This window comes from Lissotriton helveticus, chromosome 8 (genome assembly GCF_964261635.1).
Source record: "Lissotriton helveticus chromosome 8, aLisHel1.1, whole genome shotgun sequence".
Lineage (NCBI taxonomy): Eukaryota > Metazoa > Chordata > Amphibia > Caudata > Salamandridae > Lissotriton > Lissotriton helveticus.
The window spans coordinates 79,656,631-79,677,868 of NC_136069.1; the positions used below are offsets into that span (position 1 = coordinate 79,656,631).

Below are 21,238 nucleotides of genomic sequence, written 5' to 3' on the forward strand. Positions count from 1 at the left end.
TCCCTGTACTCCAGCAAGATTTTCACATAGCTCACTTTAAAAACCTTTCCAACTTTGCAGTTAGGGAAAGAAAAAGTAAACACCAGTACTCCAGTAAAGAATAAAGAGCAATTTCTCAGAAGACGTAGCCTGACATGTGACCTCTGTCTTTTAAACTCAGGGAAATCTGACAAGATAAACACTAAATTTAAATGTATCTTTATTGCTCTGACTTTCCCGACCCACCAAAAATCGGGCCGAGAGCCACAGTTTGGGAAACGCTGGTCGAGGACATTTAGAGCTCTCCTCCCTGAGTCTGCAGAGACTTCGAGTACCGGACCCACCACCAACAAATGCTTGCTGCAAAGCCTGACAATGCGATCGCCTTCTGTAAATCGCAATAATAGAATACAACACTTGTAATTAAGCTGCGCATTGTTCTCATTGTGAAGACGGCAATTATTTAAGAATGCGTGCGCATACGTAACTTGAAAGCAGCCTAGGCCGACATTTACTGAAGTTGAGTAACATATAGGACTGTAGACCCCACGGGGGGGGTCGTGTGGCATGATCCAGCAGCTGTAACTTTAACACGGTGGCAAAGGGCATTCTGTCTGTCAGTGCTGTGGCGGCGTCGGTCTGTTTATAGCCTCTGCCACCCGGTCCCATAGAGAGAGGGAAGGCGAGGACTGTAGGCAGCGGATCGCAGAGGGCCCCTGGCGACCATGGACCCGGCCATTGTACGAGTCCTGCACACCGCGCTGCTGCTGGCCGCCCTGCCAGTGGGTGAGTAGACATGATGGCCTGAAGGTGCTCTTTCTACACGAAGATGGAAGGGAATCAGTGTGACTCAATGTTGGACAATTCGACTCTTGTCTATTCCACATATTTCCGATTGATTGCAGTTATTTTGTTCTCCAATAGCATCTTCAGACTCTGACAGTGTCATCAATCAGTGTAGGAGAAAAAGAGCCAACAAAAGGAAGCTGGGATAAACTTGACATTCGTTTCCCGTTGCGGATGTGGGCCATAGTTTTCTTATAATGTTATGGTGGCATTCGTATAGCGCACATGCTCCCAGTGGTAGGACCTTATAGCGCTTTCAGCCTTTCGGCGCTTTATTCCCTGGTGGGGTAACTCCAGTTTGGGGATGTATTTTATTCAGAAGGCCCAGCAGTGTAGAGTATAGACAATATTGAGTGTACACATACACTGTACTATGTAGAGTAAGTTATACACTGACAAGTAATAATTCATTTTCCACTGATCTAATAAGTTCTAACTTACGGGAACTCCCTTTGAGAGAGTAACTGTAGAGTGAAGGGATATTACATATATGCACATATGGCATAGTGAGTGGTGTGCTTCGTATTTACACTGGGCACTCTTAAAACGTTATGTTGGATTCCACGGTCGACAACATTTAACACCCATTGAAGACTACAACATCATTTCGGACATCCATCTATAATTCTACTTGTAATCCGCAAGTGGGACCCAAGCTATTATGTAAAATCTGGAAACTTGTATATTGGGTGGCACTTTAGTGCATTTTGAGTTTTACCACCAATATTAACCTGAACAAATCCATCCCCGGCTGCTAACAGCTTTAAGTAACATTCTAGGGAAGAAACCTTAACATTTAATGGCTGGTAGTTTTCAAATAAAGTAACTTTTTTTGAAAATTGAAGCGGCACGTGCTTAAAGTTTTGTAAATGAAAGACTTCCAAACAAAGTCATGGTAGGTGAGGTGTCACTCAAGTGAGTTAATTACTCAGCACAGGTAAGGTGAGTAAATGAAGGGAGGGGATGAAGGGAGACATTACACAGACCTCAACCAGTTAAAAAAGTATTTTGGGATACAAAGTAGAAAGTCATATTTTAAGTACTGCACAGCCTATGGAAGTCTTTGACATCTTAGTGCGGATTTTCGGATGCTTCACAACCTTTTGTTCACATATAAAGGTCCAACATTAGCTTAACCAAGACACTGGCTGCATATCAAGGGTTAATGTGAGCACAATCAAAGCTGGCTCGGTTGGTTGAATTGAAATGGCAGGACAAAGAAGTAAGGTTTATCCAAAGTGGACATTGTACTTTATTTTTAAAAAACAAAGTACGTTGTTATCAACTGGAGGAACACGGCTATCCTGTTACATGACAATATTAAACAGAGCGACTTTAACTTTTCAGGGCATCCTTTGATGTTTTTTTTTTTATATCTTTGACAGTTAATCCATGCCACAAACAAAGTAGACATTTAGTGCAACACCAAAGTGAGGGAAAACACAGGATCGTATTAGAAAGTGACAAAAAACACGAAAGAGCAAAAATCAGAAATGGCACATTTACAAACCCTCTCAGTGATCTCGTAACTCGCGCTAATGTGACTCAGCGTGTTCTACCATTGTGTTTGATTTTGTGTGTTGCTTGTTATGCTGTACTTATGCGCTTGGCTTGAGGCAATGAAGGCTTGGGAAGCCGGTGCCCGGGGTTATGTGATGTATTTCAAGCATCCACTAAACAAAAGAAGCCTTGGCAAAGCCAATAGGTTGCTATGAAATACAACGCTACTGGCTTTCCTACTGCTTGTTTTCCAAAATGAATGCATGATGAAGAACAGAGGAAAAGAGTGGTCCATACTAAAGAAGACAAGCAGCACAGCCAATATAGTGTGATTGCCAATGTTTGTAAAGTATTGTAAAAGAAAAACACATTTCAAAATACTGGTGCAGAAGTAAACACATATTTTATGGTATCTAAAAACTGTACATTGATTTAAATGTTTTCAGTCCTTACACATAGGAGTGGACGTAAATCACTTAATTTGCTGTAGCGTAAATACACAAAATTGCAATAATTGCGCAAGGTTATGCAGAATTACACGAGGAGCGTAACCCTGCATTTAGCCCTATTTTCTTAGCGCTGAATGCACCCTCGGTCCATAATGAATCTGAGGATGCATTTTGTGCTAAGAAAATAGCGCTAGATGCAACAGAACAGGAACAGTAGCAACCTTCAGTCGCTCGTGCTCTGTTACTGTGCTCTTGAGTAGGCAATTTTGCCCCAAAATACTCCAAATTAAGCACGCAGGTGTAATCGCATGATTTTTGGTATTTTCTCAATAGTAATGCAAAGTTACCAAAGCTTCTCCAATTACTCTGGCTTAATTAAAATTTCACCCAGGCCTATTTATAAATCACTTGGATTCTTTTCAGATACTCAGGAAACGCTGAACAGAATAAAAAAAAAAACATAACGAAGATTCCGAATGTAAAGGGAAATGCTTTCAGAGGCCTAATTTACTTTCTTAAGGATTCAGCTATTTGCTGCTCTGCAGTAGCCCAGGGAGCAATTATAGGGTCCTCCAGGAGACGTGTCCTGCTAAGTACACCTTCTGTCTTAGACACTCTCTGAATGAATACAGCAGACGCCCATAACACCATCTCTATGAAAGCCTTTGTGTACCAAAGTTTTTTAGTTTTTTTTGTTTTATATAGCGCGAACTAGACCCGAATATATCAGGTATCAGATCGCTTTACATGAATACCAGTCTAGTTACAGATGCACACATTCATTTTTGGGAGGCACAGGGAGATTAAGTGATTTCCCCAGAATGACAAGATATTCAGCGTCATTGCCGAGACTCGGACCCGGTTCCCCAGCTTCGAGGTCGACTGCCTTAAGGCTACATCTTCTCCAAAGTTGGTGTTTCCATGAAATTTATGGAATACTGGAGATAAAGTGAAAACAATCCTTAAATTCTGGTCTTCAGCTAGACCCTAGCAAAAACACCCCTGTTGTTGTGCTTTTACATACAAACGGGGAGCAGCAGGGAGCACAGAGCATGGGGGGCATTGTTTAAGGAGTGGAGCAGCATGCGAGGGAGAGGGCTAGAAACACGTACACTCTCATGGAGGCCTGAATGGGGAAAAAGTCGTTCCTTAAATGTGAGCAGTGGAGGGACACATCAGGCAATCAAAAGGATCTTCAAGAGACGTTGCTGCAAGGGAGATATAAACAGGAGAAAAGGAAGGCAAGCCATTGAATAAGAAGCAAGCAAATGAGAGAGACAAACAGTGGTAACCAATCGGCAGGCTGTAAGCTCACTGCAAGCTCATAATATGTGGTTCACAACCAAACAGCTTGCAGTGCCAGGCTCAACATAAACCTTTTTGGGGGACATGTTAATCTTCACATGATCATTGTGTTGAGGCGTGCAGGTTAATGCTTGCGAGGCATTTGGCATTTCTGCAGATGCCCTCTACCTTATATACAGGGGAAACCTCTTTCCAAAGTCATCAGCCTTGGTCACGTTGCCACATCCTCTCTCATGAAACGTTACGACATACAGCTCTGAGGTTTTACCAGTGGGGAACCTGGGGAGACAAGATCTGCCAAAAAATGAAAATGTGAAAGTAGAAGAAATGACTGTACAGGGTATGTTTGTCCCTGTCGCCTTCCAGATTCACACCAACATAATGCTTGTTGTCCAGTAATGTTTTTTGTCCCTGCATTCACATTGTATGGGAAATTTTCCTGTGCTTATTTCTGAAAGTAATATCTGGAAAAGTAGAGATGGGCGAGCTACGGAATGCTCAAGCAGGCCTCGAGTCAGATGCCTGGCTCTGGCTCAGCTCGAGATCCTCTTGACCCCTCGATCCCAAAATGCGCCGGGCTTTTACGTGGCCACTAGCCATTGAGCCTGTCACCTCAAGTGCCAATAATCTGCGGTTCCTGTCAATGCTGTTTACACTTTGGTGCTGGGCTCCATTAGTATGATGGAGCCCTGCTGCACCAAACTGTTTTCTTTTTTCTTTTCAAAAGGAAAATCCCGAAGTGGTATTTTATTTTAAAAAGAAAAAAATGCTTCCCTCACCATGGGAGGGGTGCATTTAGCTTCCCTTCCATCGCTTGTTTCACTCTCCCTTACCGCTAGGGTTTTCCTGTTGGTGGCGGCAATAAAAACTGACCTCTAATTCAGCCTATCTAAATTAATGGAACGGAATTATAGATCTGCCTCCAACTGCCCGTACACTGCAGGGCTGTTGGTGGGGTTTAATCACGCCAGAGACAGTCATCTCTGCCGTAATTAATCCAAGGTCACCGACATCAAAATTTTGAGGATGAACCGCATTCTTCGAAGTAAGGATATTACGTTGCGACGGAGTAACCTTACTGCCAAGAATCAAATCAAGTCCAGAGATTTGATGACAAACCGTAGAAGTAAAACGGATTAAAGAGAAACAGATAGCTATCAAGTGGCTGAATTGCACAGTGCACTGTAAAACAAGAAATCCCTGCTTCCACGCTTGAAGGAAGTGTGTGATACTAGGAATATATTTTTTCATTAAGCCTCCTTTTTCTTCATTATTACACTTGAGAAAGCCTTACAATATGTACTTTCAGGATGTGCACAATACACAAATCTCTTGTTTTTGTTTAAAATACTATAATGTTGCTCTGTCTGCAATAAAAACCCACCCCACGTATATGGGATGGGGTACACGTGACAGCTGGCTTGCCAAGTGTTTGGGGTTGGGGTGTTTTTTCAGGGATGCTTTCAAGTTAATGTTTAAAAACTATCACTTTTAAAAAATACTTCTCAATGCAATGATAATCGAAGTACTAAAACGCATCCCCATGTTAAATAATACACACATTCTGAAGATACTTCATATTTTGACTTGCTGTTTGGTGCATGCCTTACATGACAAACATGTCCAGGGCTCGGCTCGCGCACGGACTCTTAGAGTCAAGTCAGATCCTTGGCTCGGCTCTACTCTCCCTGTTTGCTAATGGCTCGCCCACCTCTAGGCGAAGTCTGCAAGAAGAAAAGACATGGAAAAGGCGAGTGCATATTTTTTGATTCCTTAAGTCACCCCTCGTTCTGATCTTGAAATGGGGTGTAGTATCTCCCCTGGGTAACAGCACAAGGTGCGGTATTGCATCTACTCGAGGCAACCCGCGCCTTCTTGTGAATAAGACCCGAGTCTTCCATTGTTATAAAATCATCGCTGATGGATTACTGACAGATAAAAATTAATAGACACAATATACTTGGGAACAAACTTTCCCTGCCAACACGCCTTGCCTTATCTTCTTGCCCCAACCAACTGTCTTTCGGCAATTCACGGAAGGAAGACTTGACACCTTAATTCAGGGTAATCAGTTCTACCGCTAGGGGTCGCCATCACACTAGGCTTGCGGCGCTCCTTTCCCCTCCGCCGCAGTTGTTTATTGTTTACAAGATCTTCAGCCGTCTGCGCTCCCGGTTCCCGCTCTTTTCGTCTCACGTTAATGGGGTTTATTTGAGAGTTTGGACAAACCTTAATATGGTGCTCTCTGCTCCTACAGAAATGCACGAGAAAAAACAAACATGGCACAAAGTTTAGATGAAAAAACAATCTTCTGCTCAGTGAGAGAGGAAAGGATCAAAGCAGCCATTCCTCTGATGGAATCTCACCCCAAAGGAAGCGCTTCCTAAAGTCGCCTGCTCCTTGGGCGCACCACGTTTTTTTTGGGTGTGCTCAGTGACCTTTGGTGGAACCAAAGACCTTAAGCTCTTTGAGAGGGAGTCTCAACAGCTGCGGCTCTTCGGCTTTTGTGCCCTGCTATTGTGAGCCGCATGTAACCTTGTACGGTCACACAGCGCTCTGCCAGCCATCGATGAATATGACATGCCGGTCTGAAGACGCAAAGGGGCTTGCTTGTTCACGTACTGCATTTTGTAGTATGTAAAATAGCGCTGGTCACAAACCCAGGTGCGCAGCTAGCCAGTGAGATTCGGGGGTCTGACTCAAATTTCCCAACTAAAAAGGAGTGGGCTGCAGGGTGGAGGGGTGGGATGACCAAGGTTCGAGATGGACTATTTCCATGACAAACAGGCTCAGTACTGATGTGCATTAGGTGGGTCTCTGTCTAAAGTGGCACAGTGATTGAAAAACGACGGATTGCTATCCTGAGCGATTGCCACTGGTTGGACTATATACAAACATTCATCCAATAAACGTTTTGATATTCATTGCCAATAGTATGCCTTGAAACTTGAGACTTCTGCAGCTTTCCAAGTCTACTACTGGCAAGATTTGTGAATTCCAAAAAGTGGTACTTTTGCACCCATTCAAGGAGTACTTCTATGGATGAAGATTTACTGCTTTTTGGTAAACCAATCACTATATATATTTAAGATCCGATCGAAAAAATTAACTAATTAAAACCTCTTTGTTTACTGAGAACGACAAGGAAAACCGACACAAACATAGCACTCTTAACTCAGGGCCCCTAGACCCACCTACCAAACCAAGAACGCATTTGATGGGTGTCACACCTCAAACACCCTCCTGAAGCTATGCTCATGCCTGTCCCACCTAGGCATGGTACTTCTCCCTGGGAACAGACCCCTGCCCTGGGATTTAAAAAGCATTGTAAACCTGGGTTTGCGTCAAAATGGTGCACTTACCCTACAGATGGCTAAGAATGAGAAATATCTTTATTTCTCCTTCTTACGTCCTCTTTTCATGTGTTCTGCAGCACACATAGAACAGGGAATACAAATATGACATGCTGCTCATAAGACACAAAGGGGGCGATTAACAAACTGCATTTTGTACTAACTAAAATAGTACTACAGTATTACTACTCACATACAACATAATGCTAGCTATTCACAAATCCAGTCAGTGAGATCCGGGGGGTGTGACTCTCAAATTGTTTAATGTTTTGTGGTATATCTTCCTGCACAAAACAATCCTGCCGATAACGCAGGCACCCTTGCACTACGGTGTGGCACTAGGCAGCACAGCGTGCACTTGCACTGGAAGAGAACAGTGGTGCGTCATATCTTAATAGATATGGTGAATTCCTTGCTTCTCCCTTGCATTCACTGCAACACAGCAAGTTGTCTTGCTGCTTTGTGTGAAAATAAAATAAAACCGGCCCTAAATGTAGCCTAGATTCTTACTATAGATGGAGCAATATTATAGTCTATTTTAGGTGCTTGTATAGTACACATCCTGAAGTAAAGTATTTAAAAGTTCGCACATTCTAAATTCGATTATTTAAAAATGCGCACATATCTGATGAAAACGGAGGCTCTGTGAAAGCAAACATTTGCCTAGGATCAAACAATTCGGAGAAGCAAGGAAACCAGTATTGATTTCAGGTTACTGGTTTTGAAATTCTGCCACCAGATTGGTATTTTGCTCTCCCGCTCTCTCTCTCAGCCTCCCACACTGTTTACATCAAAGGTCACTGTTTTGTCTTTCAGTCTTTGATCAGAACAGGAGAAAAACCAGCATAGACCCGAAATACCCCAGATCCAACTATGAAGCTAAGAAAGTGTTTTTTTGGGTTGTCACTTTCCAAACACCCCACTGACGCTATACCCCTGCTCAAACCTATGGACAGAAACCTCTGCCTCTATTATCTGTTGTGCGGGGAGAGCTCCACGTACGTGGATACATGTTTTATAGGAAATGTGGGAGGTATGGGGGAGGGGTTGGAATGTGGGGAATAACTCCTACTAAATAGAGGGGTTCAGATACATTTAAGACAGGTTTTAGGAGGCACATATTATGACAACCAAACATCCAAAAAGGAGTAAGGCCATTGCTGTTCACAAATTACACTGGGGGGTAATTTGGGGGTCTCTAGTTGGCAGAGGGAGGTACCTTTGACCAAATAGGGACCCTTTTGTCTAGTGAGGGTAAGGGAGTACACTCCTAAAATAACCCCTGCTCACCCCCTTGGTAGCTTGGCAGGAGCAGGCAGGCTTATCTCAGAGGCAGTCTGTAAAGCATTTGTGAACACATACAGTCACCCAGTGACAACACTACAGATGGACACCACACAAGTTGTAGTATAAAAATAGGTATTTTTATATAGACTTAACACAAGACCACAAACGACAAAAATACACAATACTGTACTTTAAAAATGGTAGAAATAGCTTAGTTCTCTTTAAATGTAAAATGCGACACTTTAAGTTCAATGTACCTTTGGATGCGTAACGCTATACAACAAAAGTGTTGCAGGGAAGGTGATGCGTCGATTTCCTTACATGCAAGAACGGTGATGCGTCGGGTCCCTACTACTGTGTAGGGGTCCATCGGTTCTTCTTCGCGTGGGGAGGTGATGCGTCGGTTTCTTACTGCGCTTCTATGGCGATGCAGCCCGCAACGCCGTGATGCGATGAAGATCTGGTGCAATGAAAAAAAATGATGTCTTCTTCTTGATGCGACAACGATGCGTGCACGTCCCACAGCGGTGCGGTGATACAGCAATTCTTCTGAGCCCCGACAGGCCCTGCAACATGCTTCTCCAGCGATGCGATGGCGTCTGCTGCTAAAGTGACACTCTGCTCCGGTGATGCGAGGCGCTTTGGGTGATCCAATGGCGGCAGCGTCGGCACGCTCCTCCGGTGATGCGACGGCGTCTGCTGCGACGGCGACACTTTTCTCCGGTGATGCGACGACAACGGCGCTGCGGCGACACTCTTCTTCGTCTTGAGTCGCGCTCCCAGCGACACGCAGTCTCTCAGAAGGCGCAGCTCAACAGAAGGCACTTCAATTCCCAGCAAGGGAAGGCAGGGGAGCTGGTTGGCGAAGACTGTTGTCCCTGAGACATCAGCAGGAGGCAAGCTCTATCTCAAGCCCTTGGAGATCCTTTACAAGTTGATTTGAAAGTAGCACAAAGTCCTTTCTCCTTTCTTTGGCAGTCAGGCAACCACTACAGGCCAATCCCCCAAACAGCACTCAACTTAGGTATAGTCTCCGCCTCAGTTTCTCTGGTTCCTCTCCTCAGCAAAGGTTCTTTTTGTTTCCCAAAAGTGATCTAAAGTTCTTGGGTCTGAGTCTCAATATTTATACTAGCAAATCCTTTGTCTCTGGAGGCAGAGAGTGTCTGTGCCTAGTCCAAACCAGTTCTGTGCAGTCCTGGAGCACTTTGTTGACAAGACTCCTTCTTTCCTTTGACAGTGTGTGCCAGGAACATCAGACGCACCACAGGAGGTGGAGCCAGCATTGTGCAAGGCAGGCCCAGCCCTATTCAGGTCCTAGGTGCAACTCCTCCCACCCATCTACATTCAGATAGCTCTATTCAGCCCTGTGCTGACTCACCCTGTCTCCTGGAATCCCCCAGCCCCTGTCACTCAAACTCCAGACAAGGAATACACAACCTAGCAGGGGCAGGCTTGGATAGTTAGGAAGAAAATACCCACTTTCTAAAAGTGGTATTTTCAAACACAGAATGTTAAAACCAACTTCACTAAAAGATGTATTTTATCATTCTGAGTTCAGGCATACTAAACTCGAATTTCTACCTAGTTCCCCGAGTCAGTTAGGATTATAAGGTGTTATAATCAAACTGCCCATTCTGGCCTATGGGGAACAGTTAACCTTGCAATAGTGAAAAACAAAAATGGCTGTAATTCACTATCAGGACATTCCACACTCATCAGGGCGTGTCCTAGTTTTTACGTACAATGCACCCTGCCCTTGGGCCTACCGTAGAGGTGGCTATTATGCAGAAAAGGGAAGGTTTAGGGACTGGCAAGTGGATGGCAGTACCAGACTGCAGATAGGCTCTACAATGGCAGATCTGAGACACACTTTTACCGGCTGCTTCTGTGGGTGGAAGAACCAGTGCTGCAAGCCCACCAGCAGCATTTGATTTACCTGCCCTGGGCACCCGCAGTGTATTGTCCTAGGGTCTGAAAGTAAATCAAATAAGCCAATCATGGAGTCATTAATCCATACATCAATTTACAATAGGGAGAGCATATGCACTTTAGCACCGATCAGAAGTGGTAAAGTGCCCAGAGTAATAAAACAAACAAAACTGGTCAGACAAAATACAGGAGGAAGGCAAAAAGGGCCAAGTCCAACACACTCCTAAAATTATTACAGCTCTAAAGGTGTACAAACAGGCCCAGATGTATTTCAGGAAAAAGAGGCATGCTGTTTTGAGGTCCGTTTAGTATTTTACAATGCAACTAATAGGACATCAAATATGCTTAAGACACCTTCTTTCATTGAATACATCTTTCTTTTATTCTTTGCTGAAACAACTCCCAACACGTTTCACGACCTGTACAATTATAGTTGTTGTTTCATCAGGGCCAAAACCTTGTTCAAATGCAAAAAATGCTTAGGTGCATAGTAAATGTTGATTAGTCACACTAGTTGCTGCTATCTGTCTTTCCTGAGTATGGAATTCTGTATTCCCAATTTAAGAGTGATTAAAGGAAGAGTGAATAATGAATAATGATAATTTATCAATAACTGGCTTGAAAACCGTCTTAAGTTGCCCAGATCTCGATCAAATTTTGTGCCTGGGATAAAGAATACCTTGCTCTTGAAAGAAAGATAGCAGTAACTGGGGTGAAGAATCAATATTATTATGCACCTCAGCATTTTTTTGCATTTAGGTTTTTGGTCCTGATGAAGCGACATTATTATCATACCTAACTATCCCAACTCCCAGCAGCACATGGCCTTTGGCCGTGCATGGCAGGGTGTTGGACGCAGGACCTGCCACCATCCCCTGTGCCTCACCCCTCACTGTGCACAGCCTTCTTTGGCAGTGCACAGTGTTGGCCTGGGTGCCCAAACCCCATGGGTGACCCACCCCCGCAGCGCGTGGCCGTCAGCTGTGCGCAGCATAGAGTTGTGCACAGAGTCTGCTTGTGGTGTGGTCCAGCACCAACCCTCCGCAGACAGCCACCTACCATTGCTGGGCAATCCCCCATTGGTTCTACAGCACCAACGGACATTCATCCAAAAATTTTTGTCTTTTATTTTTTGGTCCTAGAGTAACCTTGCAGTAATTTTGTGGTGCTCCTTCCGAGTACCGCAAGTCGGCGGTGATATGGAAAAAAAATATTTGCACTTGATATATATTTAGCATATTTTGAGTTGCCTCACCACCACCCTTTTCATGTCGGTCGCACCGCCATGAACAGGGTGATGGTGAGGCAACAAAAGGCGTCCTACAGGGCCCCCTTGTGTCTCTGTGCATGGTGATGCAAAACTGGGGGTGCACGGCCCCCTGTAGTTTTGCACCGCTAGAGCCTGCACAGGAGGGAATGCACAACATGGTTTCTGTGGTTCTGGAGCGGGCGGCACACCACTGCTCTGCTCCAGGACCTGGCGGTTACGGGGGTGCTGTTTAAATGCTCATTGTAACCCTTTAACAGTACCGCCATGGGACTGCCAGCGCACGTTCCTGCACGAGAAGGAATGCACCATGTTGTGCATTCCTTCCCATGCAGAAACTGGGGGTGCAAAACTAGAGGAACAAGCGGACCCTGTAGTACGCCCTTTGTTGCCTCACTGTCACCCTTTTCATGGCGGTGTGACCGTTATGAAAAGAGTGGCAGTGAGGCAACTACAAATATACTCAGCGGTTCTGCTGTGGCACTGGCAGCATATTTTGGTCTCGAACTGCTGCCAGACCTCTGCAGGATCCTGGATTCTTGGTGGTCAAGCCAGTGCCGGTCCGACCTTCACACTTATAATACTGCGGGAGGTCCCGCAGTGTGGCAGTGGTCGGACCGCGACCACGACTACGGCGGTCCCATAGACAGCCGTAGTCTCAATAAGGCCCATAAATACACACACATATTGCACATTAGCCACTGTGTAGTTATAGTTAGGTCAGAGTTTCAATGGGGTGAACATTTTGTGTTTTCTAATAACTTTAGAGTAGTTTAACAAATCTTCACAAAACATTACCAGAAACAAGTTCAGCCACCTCGCCTCCTTCCTGGAAAGTTTCAGGGTGATCCCTCAAGCGGAGCCTGAGAGAAGGGCTAGGGTCCCAAAAGATAATATTCCGTTGTTAACTCTCATAGGAAATTTTGGGAAGCGATATAGAAAAAATGGCTAAACAGAACTACACTAAATTTAGCTGAAAGTTAGAACTTTACTCAGAAAGAATGCTTTTTATTATTCAGTCTAAATCCATTCACCTGTCTTTGAGAAATGTGCATTTAAAGAGGTTCTCCGAGTGATCATGAAAAGGTTAAAAAATAGGTATCTCTGTATGGTTGGTCTCATAGGACTCCAGCAGTACCATAAATAAAAAATATGGATTGGGAGACCCTTATTTTTCCATCTGTCATTTCAGCCCAGCACGACTGGTATCAGTCCACACAACTGAGCAATCTTATTGGCTGGCTGCAATCTGAAGCAAAATGTTGCTGTCACTATTACAGGACTTGGTCCCCGTGTCCTGAGATTAGTTAAAAATTAAAGTATAAGTGGGCAGGCTACGGATATCCTGACAGCCTGCCACTTATGGGGCCAAAAATCAAACAAAAAAAATGTTACCTTGGAACCAAGTGCCACCTTCCTGTGAGGTACCTCTGTCTGCCCGCGGGAACCATCACGGCCTTCCTGTGAAGTATAAAGCAAGTCAAATACAAGGACCGTTCATCTACTTACCAGGACTGAACAAGGAGAGTCATTCCACAGAGCTCGGCAAAGTAGCCCCAGAAGAAGAGCCTGGGATTGTGTTTATGGAGCTGTTCATATCTGAACTAGCACACCTTCAAAGCTACTGGGTAGTGGCTCAGAACAACTCCAGAGGTATCCAGAAAAATGAAGGGCTCCCATGGAGACCAAGAGTGAGGTCACAGTTCTATTGAATGGCCATGTTGACCCAGAGGTCAGAACAAGCCAGGACCTTAGAGATGGTATGCATGAAGAAGACCCTAGCAGACATCAGGTGGTGTCAAAGAGGGCTCCACCTTCAGTGTCAACCACTCCCAGAAATGGCTACAATGCTACAGTTTTCTTTAAACCACCACCACCGTTCGATACCACCAAAAATCTAAATATAGGCAACAGATGGACTGCTTGGATAAAGACATTTGAGGATTTCATTGATGCACTTGAAGAGACTGATAACAAAAAGATGATCAAGTATCTCAAAAATCTTGCTGGTGATGGTGTAAAAGAAGTCATACAGAAAGTGATGCGAACCAAATAAGAAGTCACATATCGTCAGATTAAAGAATTGATGAATTTCAAGTTTAATACAATGCCAAATGTTGATTACGAACCATGGGGCTAATTTATGAGTCCTTGCGTCACTTTTGCGCCGCCGGTGCACCTCTTTTTGTGACGCACCTGTGGGTAAGAAATGCGCCATGTTGCGTCATATTTACAAAGTGACGCATCTAGGTAGATGCGTCACTTTGTAAACCCCTGCACCACATTATACCTGCACCAGGTATAATGTATGTAGTGGCGGCGTTCTGACGCAAGTAAGCATCATAGAAGTAACGCAGTGTAATCTATGAGATTTCACTGCGCCACTTCTAGGACCCAAATGCGTCAATATCTTACGCCTGCCTCACAGCAGGCGTAAAACTGCTGCAGGCCTTTTCACATGGGGCTTGCCCCCGGTGAAAGGACACATTGCTGGAGTGGCGTCACTTTTGTGAACACTCCAGCAATGCGTCAATTTTGCGCCTACAGATACATCAGAAATAGTGACGTATCTGTAACTCCTTGCGACATGATGCGTCAGACAGTAAATATGACGCATCTATCATGTCGCAAGGAGGGCGAACTGAGAAATGGCCCATCACTGCTTTCACGCAGATGTGTGTCACTTCTCATAAATGAGGCCCCATGCATCTTCAATCAATCAATCAATCAATCAATCAACAAATTTTTATAGCGCGCTACTCACCCGCTAGGGTCTCAAGGCGCTGGGAGGAGGGGGTTTATCATGTTAGCTTTTTTCACTCTGCTGCCCCTCCAGCGGCAGCACTAGATAGAGGGGTGCTCCCCCCTAAGGGACGGGCGGGGGCGAGGGCCAGGCTGGGGTCCTTGCGGGGGAGGGTCTGACCTTATTGGTCAGGGGTGGGAAAAAAACATGGGTAAAAAATGGATTGCAGGATTCGATTGTTTTTTTAAGTACAATAAAGAAAACTTTATATACACGAAAAGGGCAGAGATAGTTGGGAGAAATTTGTACCAGATTACTATCACGATATTACAATGTCTAAACTAAGAATACTAAGTTGGAACGTGGACGGCTTAAACAGTAAAAACAAAAGAAATCTAGTAAAAGAGGAGATTAAGATGTATAATCCGAATATAGTTTTGTTATCAGAGACACATGTTAAATATCAGGACCGTAAGCTGCTTTTACAATTGAACTATGATTTGGTGGTATGCTCTACTTTAGATGAGACTATAAGAGGGGTAGCTATTCTAAAACAACGAGGGGCTCGACTTGAAACAATTAAAACTGCCTCAGATGTTCGGGGGAGGTGGGCAATTGCGCAGATGCAAAGTGATAATTTTAAAATAGTACTATGTGTAATATATGGACCAAATATCGATGACCCAAGAGTTTTTGAAGAATTGAGTTTAGAATTATTGGAATGGGAAGGAGCATTGGTAATAGCAGGTGATTTTAACTGCACTATTGACTATAAAATAGACTCCACCGGGCAAAGTAAACTCAAAAGAATGTGTAAAGTTAGAACAGCAATCCTAGAACTAGCCAGATTGAATAATGTCAGTGACATATGGAGATCAAAATATCCTCTTCAAGCAGGCTATACTTACTATTCTGTACCACACAGATCCTGTTCAAGAATAGATATGATCTGGGCTTCTGAACAAATATTAGATAATTGTGTGATGGACATTTGCCCTAAAGTTACCTCCGACCACAATCCCCTACTACTTGAAGTTATGTTTAAAGATCAAACTAAAGAAACACGAAAATTCACCTTCCCGAGACATCTATTAACCGATACAAGATTTTCTACCCTACTTAAGCAACATATTCAAGAGTTCATCTCTTTTAATATCAACACGGCCAATATAAACATGGTATGGGATTCATGTAAGTGTAGTATTAGGGGCTTCGCCCAGCAATATATATTTAGGCAAAACACTGAGAATCGCCATAGGAAGAAACAAATAATTGACGAGATACGAAATATGGAAATATGCCTGGCAGAGGCAACAAGATATGCAAAGAATAACATTGAAGCTATTAGGCTAAAATTGGCGAAATTACAAGCCGGTTTAATAAAAACATTGAGAGAAAGATATACTTCACAACTACAAAAGTATAAATTTGAACAATATGAAGGTGGTGATCGCATTGGGAAACTATTGGCCTTTAAAACCGCGGATAGGAAAGCTAAAACCAAAATCAAAGAAATAGTAGGGAATGATTCAATTACATATGATAGAACGGATCAAATATTAAGCCAGTTTGCCAAATTTTATCAACAATTGTACACACCAGAGACAGTACCCGCAAAATCAAATATATCGCAATATTTAGAAAAATAGTTAACCGTATCTCAAAAACTAAATTGTGAAACAGTTCAGCAACTCAATTCGGTAATAACATTAGACGAAATAAAACGGGCCATTGATAGTTTACCTTTAGGGAAAGCGGTTGGAGAAGACTGTCTACCAGGAGAACTTTATAAACTTTGTGCTCAAGAATTATTACCCCTATTACTGAAAGTGATAAATTCAATTAGTGTCTCCAAACAAGCACCTCCTTCATGGAAAATAGCGAAAATCATATTTTTTTTGAAAAAAGGGAAACCGGAAAAAGAATGTGGGTCTTACCGACCGATTTCTTTACTTAACACAGATGTTAAAATCTTTTCTAAGATACTTGCAAATCGGCTTGCCCCCAGTATGCCCTCTATTGTTAACCTACAACAGCATGGTTTTGTTATGGGAAGGGATACTACTACACACATCAATACTTCAATAATTGCCTTGGATGTAGCCGAAGTTACACACACCCCGCTCGGTATAATTATGTTAGACGCAGAAAAGGCTTTCGACCGAGTGGGGTGGGAATATCTGTGGGAAGTATTAAAGAAATTGGGGCTTTCCGGTTCTTATTTGGATTGGGTTAGGTCCCTTTATGATGAACCTTTGGCGTTGATTAGCTATGGAGATAAAGAATCAGCGCATTTTAAAATATTAAGAGGCACAAGACAAGGCTGTCCCCTCTCCCCTTTACTTTTTGCTCTTTCTTTAGAACCTTTTTTAAATGCACTAAACGATCAAGCCCACATTATTCCAGTGATACATGGAGGTACCGCTCTGAAATTAACGGCTTTTGCCGACGACATAGCCATCTATGCAAGCGATATTAATAAAGCTATGCCTGAAATTATTAACGAAGCACAGAAATATGGCTTAGTCTCGGGCTACAAATTGAACGTGAGTAAAACTCAAATTATAGCTAACTATACCCCGGATACTCTTATTTATGATACTTGCAGAGAAGCTACCTACTTAGGTATTAAACTAATGGCTAAGGTAGGGAAAATCTTGGAAACAAATTACGACACTTTTCTAAACGAAACCACCATAACTCTTAAAAAATGGCACAAAATCCCGCTTAGTCTACTAGGCCGATTAAATTTGATCAAAATGAAAATACTTCCCAAGCTAATCTATCTGTTTAGAGCTATACCACTTCAACCGAACCAACGTTTCTTTAAAAAACTAGATGCCGTTTGTAGCAGTTTTATTTGGGGATACAAAAAGGCACGCAGGGCCATAAAACTTTTGACATTACCAGTTTCAAAGGGGGGACTTGCTTTTCCGGACTTTAAACTATATTTTTTGGCAACCTTTTTTTTTCGAATATGGAGCCTATTAAAGAAAGAATCTTGTTTATTTTTTTATCAATACTTGTTGGGTACGGATTCAAACCAATTTCTGCTTCGCACACAGGACCCAAACTATTACAAGCGGGTTAAATTTAAGACTGCTAAACACGCCATAAATATTTGGAAGAAAATCATGCACATCAGTCAGACTTCATTTTACAATACTGAACTTAGGCTATGGGATAATCCGGGCCTTCCGGGTACCTTCTCGGATGGGACTGGGCCTCGCTGGATTAACTGTGGGATTAACACATTAGGCGATATATTTGGAAATAATGGTTTGTTAGACTTTGAAACATTGAAAACACTAAATGGTGTAACGAACGATATGCATTATAGATATCGCCAACTGAGAGACTTTTTTATTAATAAAATGAAAATAACTGCAGTTACTCAGTCCGAAATTATAGAGGGTTTATATTCTGATAAAACCAAGTCACTCATAAAGTTGGGATACCAACTTCTAACTAAAGACAAATGCGAAAATACTACTAAAATTGCAACAAAGTGGTCTCGCCGTTTCAACCGGGACATAAACTCAGAACAGATTAGAAAAGCTTTAACGCACCTAAGTGATGTTGTGCACTCCTCTAGCTTAAGATTGCAATCGTATAGGACTACCACCGAATTATACTACACACCGCAGAGAATGTCTGTTTGGGCCCAAGGGAACCAAGTATCTGATAAAACGAAATGTGTGAAGTGTAACACCTATGCTGCCGATATAGAACATATGCTCTACTCCTGTCCTGCATATGCTAGTTACTGGATTGGAATAACAAAACATCTCCAGGATAGCCAGATTAAGTTACCGGATTTATCCCCTCAGTTGGTCTTACTTGATATTTATGAGACTAATTGTTCCAACCAAGATCTTATAACAATCCTGTTAGCTTGTGCAAGACTAATATTAGCAAGAGCTTGGATTTCTAAGAACACCCCAACTGTAGCCGAGTGGGTAGCATTAGTTATGGAAACCAGAACTATGGAACTTACACTCGCTAAATGCAGAGGACCAAAAACTTTAGCTAGAAAGGAAAAGATTTGGAAACTATTTTTTGTAGTATAAAAAATGGGTTCTGTTGAAGATGTATGTGGGTGCCAAAAAAACTACTACTACTTGCTTCTGTGAAAAAGTCCCCTTTTCCTATATGAATTCATTGTTCACATTTCCACTCTTTACTATTATGGTCGTCTAGTGGTTGTATACCTTTTTCTTTTGGTCTTTTTTTTGGTTTCTCTTTTCTCCCTCTCCCTCTTTTCTTTGCTCTCCATTATTCTCTCCCTTTAATCACAACCAATGTAATTTTATGCTTTCTAAAGAGACTGGAAATTGTATCTTTGTATTATGTTTGGCTTTTTTCCGTTTCCTGCAACAATAAAAACAATTAAAATAAAAAAATATATATATATATCTTACGCCTGCCTCACAGCAGGCGTAAAACTGCTGCAGGCCTTTTCACATGGGGCTTGCCCCCGGTGAAAGGACACATTGCTGGAGTGGCGTCACTTTTGTGAACACTCCAGCAATGCGTCAATTTTGCGCCTACAGATACATCAGAAATAGTGACGTATCTGTAACTCCTTGCGACATGATGCGTCAGACAGTAAATATGACGCATCTATCATGTCGCAAGGAGGGCGAACTGAGAAATGGCCCATCACTGCTTTCACGCAGATGTGTGTCACTTCTCATAAATGAGGCCCCATGCATCTTCAATCAATCAATCAATCAATCAATCAACAAATTTGTATAGCGCGCTACTCACCCGCTAGGGTCTCAAGGCGCTGGGAGGAGGGGGGGTCGCTACTGCTCGAACAGCCAGGTCTTGAGTTGTTTCCTGAAGGAGAGATGGTCCTGGGTCAGCTGTAGGTGGGTGGGGAGGGAGTTCCATCTCTTGGCCGCCAGGTAGGAGAAGGATCTTCCTCCGGCGGTGGTTTTGCGCATTCGTGCGACGGTGGCGAGGGCGAGGCTGGCGGATCGGAGCTGGCGGGTGGGTGTGTAGAATATGAGGCGGCTGTTGAGGTATTTGGGGCCCATGTCGTGGAGAGCCTTGTGTGCGTGGGTGAGGAGTCTGAACTTGATCCTCTTGCTGACGGGGAGCCAGTGCAGGTCTTTCAGATGGGCAGAGATGTGGCTGTGACGGGGGATGTCCAGGATGAGTCGTGCAGAAGTGTTCTGTATACGCTGGAGTCTTTTCTGGAGTTTGGCTGTGGTTCCAGCGTAGAGGGTGTTCCCGTAGTCCAGTCGGCTGGTGACGAGGGCCTGGGTGACCGTCTTCCTTGTTTCGGTGGGGATCCACCGGAAGATCTTTCGGAGCATGCGCACGGTATTGAAGCAGGATGACGAGACGGCGTTGACTTGCTTGGTCATCGTGAGGGAGGAGTCCAGGATGAAGCCCAGGTTGCGTGCATGGTCCTTTGGCTTGGGGGCGTTGCCCAGGGCAGGGGGCCACCAGGAGTCGTCCCAGGCAGAGGGGGATGGTCCCAGGATGAGGACTTCTGTCTTGTCTGAGTTCAGTTTCAGACGGCTGAGCCTCATCCATTCCGCGACATCTTTCATTCCTTCCTGGAGGCTGGCTCTGGCGGTGGCGGGGTCGTTGGAGAGGGAGAGGATCAGCTGGGTGTCGTCAGCGTAGGAGAAGATGTTTAGGTTGTGTTGGCGTGCGATGGCTGCAAGGGAGCTCATGTAGATGTTGAAGAGGGTGGGGCTGAGCGAGGATCCTTGCGGAACGCCTCAGATGACTTCGGTGGCTGCGGATCGGAACGGGGGAGGCGGACTCTCTGGGTTCTTCCGGCGAGGACCGAGATGATGCACTCCAAGGCCGTTCCTTGGATTCCGGTGTTCCTGAGGCGCTGTATCAGGGTGCGGTGGCATACGGTGTCGAAGGCTGCTGAGAGGTCCAGGAGGATAAGGGCAGCTGTTTCCCCGTTGTCGAGCAGGGACCTGATGTCGTCGGTAGCTGCGATGAGGGCGGTCTCATACTGTGGTTTGCTCGGAAACCGGACTGCGAGGGGTCGAGGGATCCGTTTGTCTCGAGGAAGGCGGAGAGTTGTTTGTTGATGGTCTTCTCGATGACTTTGGCAGGAAAAGGGAGGAGCGAGATTTGGCGGAAGTTCTTGAGGTCCGTGGGGTCCGCAGTGGGTTTCTTCAGGAGGGCGCTGAGCTCGGCATGTTTCCAGCTCTCCGGGAAGGTGGCGGATGCGAAGGAGCTGTTAATGATGTCCCGGAGTTGGGGTACGACGATGGAGTCGGCTTTGTTGAAGATGTTGTGTGGACAGGGGTCGGTTGGGTAGCTGTAGTGGATGGTGTGCATCGTGCGGGTGGTGTCTTCGGTGCTGACTGTGGTCCAGGTGCAGAGGGTGGTGGTGGGGGTGCTGGTTCGGTGGTTGGGTGTGTGGTCTGTGCGCTGAAGCTGTTGTGTATGTCGGCAATCTTGCGGTGAAAGAACGAGGCGAGTGCGTCGCAGAGGTCTTGCGAGGGTGTGATGTCGTTGTTGCAGGCTCTGGGGTTGGAGAGCTCTTTAACGATGCTGAAGAGTTCCTTGCTGTTGTGGGTGTTGTTGTCCAGTCATTCTT

At 44.3% G+C, this 21,238-nt stretch overlaps 1 protein-coding gene across 2 annotated transcripts in view; it reads left to right on the plus strand.

The window, feature by feature from the left end:
• The first annotated feature begins 637 nt into the window (after nt 1–637).
• Nucleotides 638–21,238, plus strand: part of LOC144772394 (uncharacterized) — a 552,770-nt gene continuing 532,169 nt past the window's right edge. For both annotated transcript variants that reach the window (XM_078656672.1, XM_078656673.1), the window contains exon 1: nt 638–765. In XM_078656672.1, coding sequence (XP_078512798.1) covers nt 705–765 — 61 coding nt within the window. In that variant the 5' untranslated portion in view covers nt 638–704. The remainder of the gene's footprint in view (nt 766–21,238) is intronic.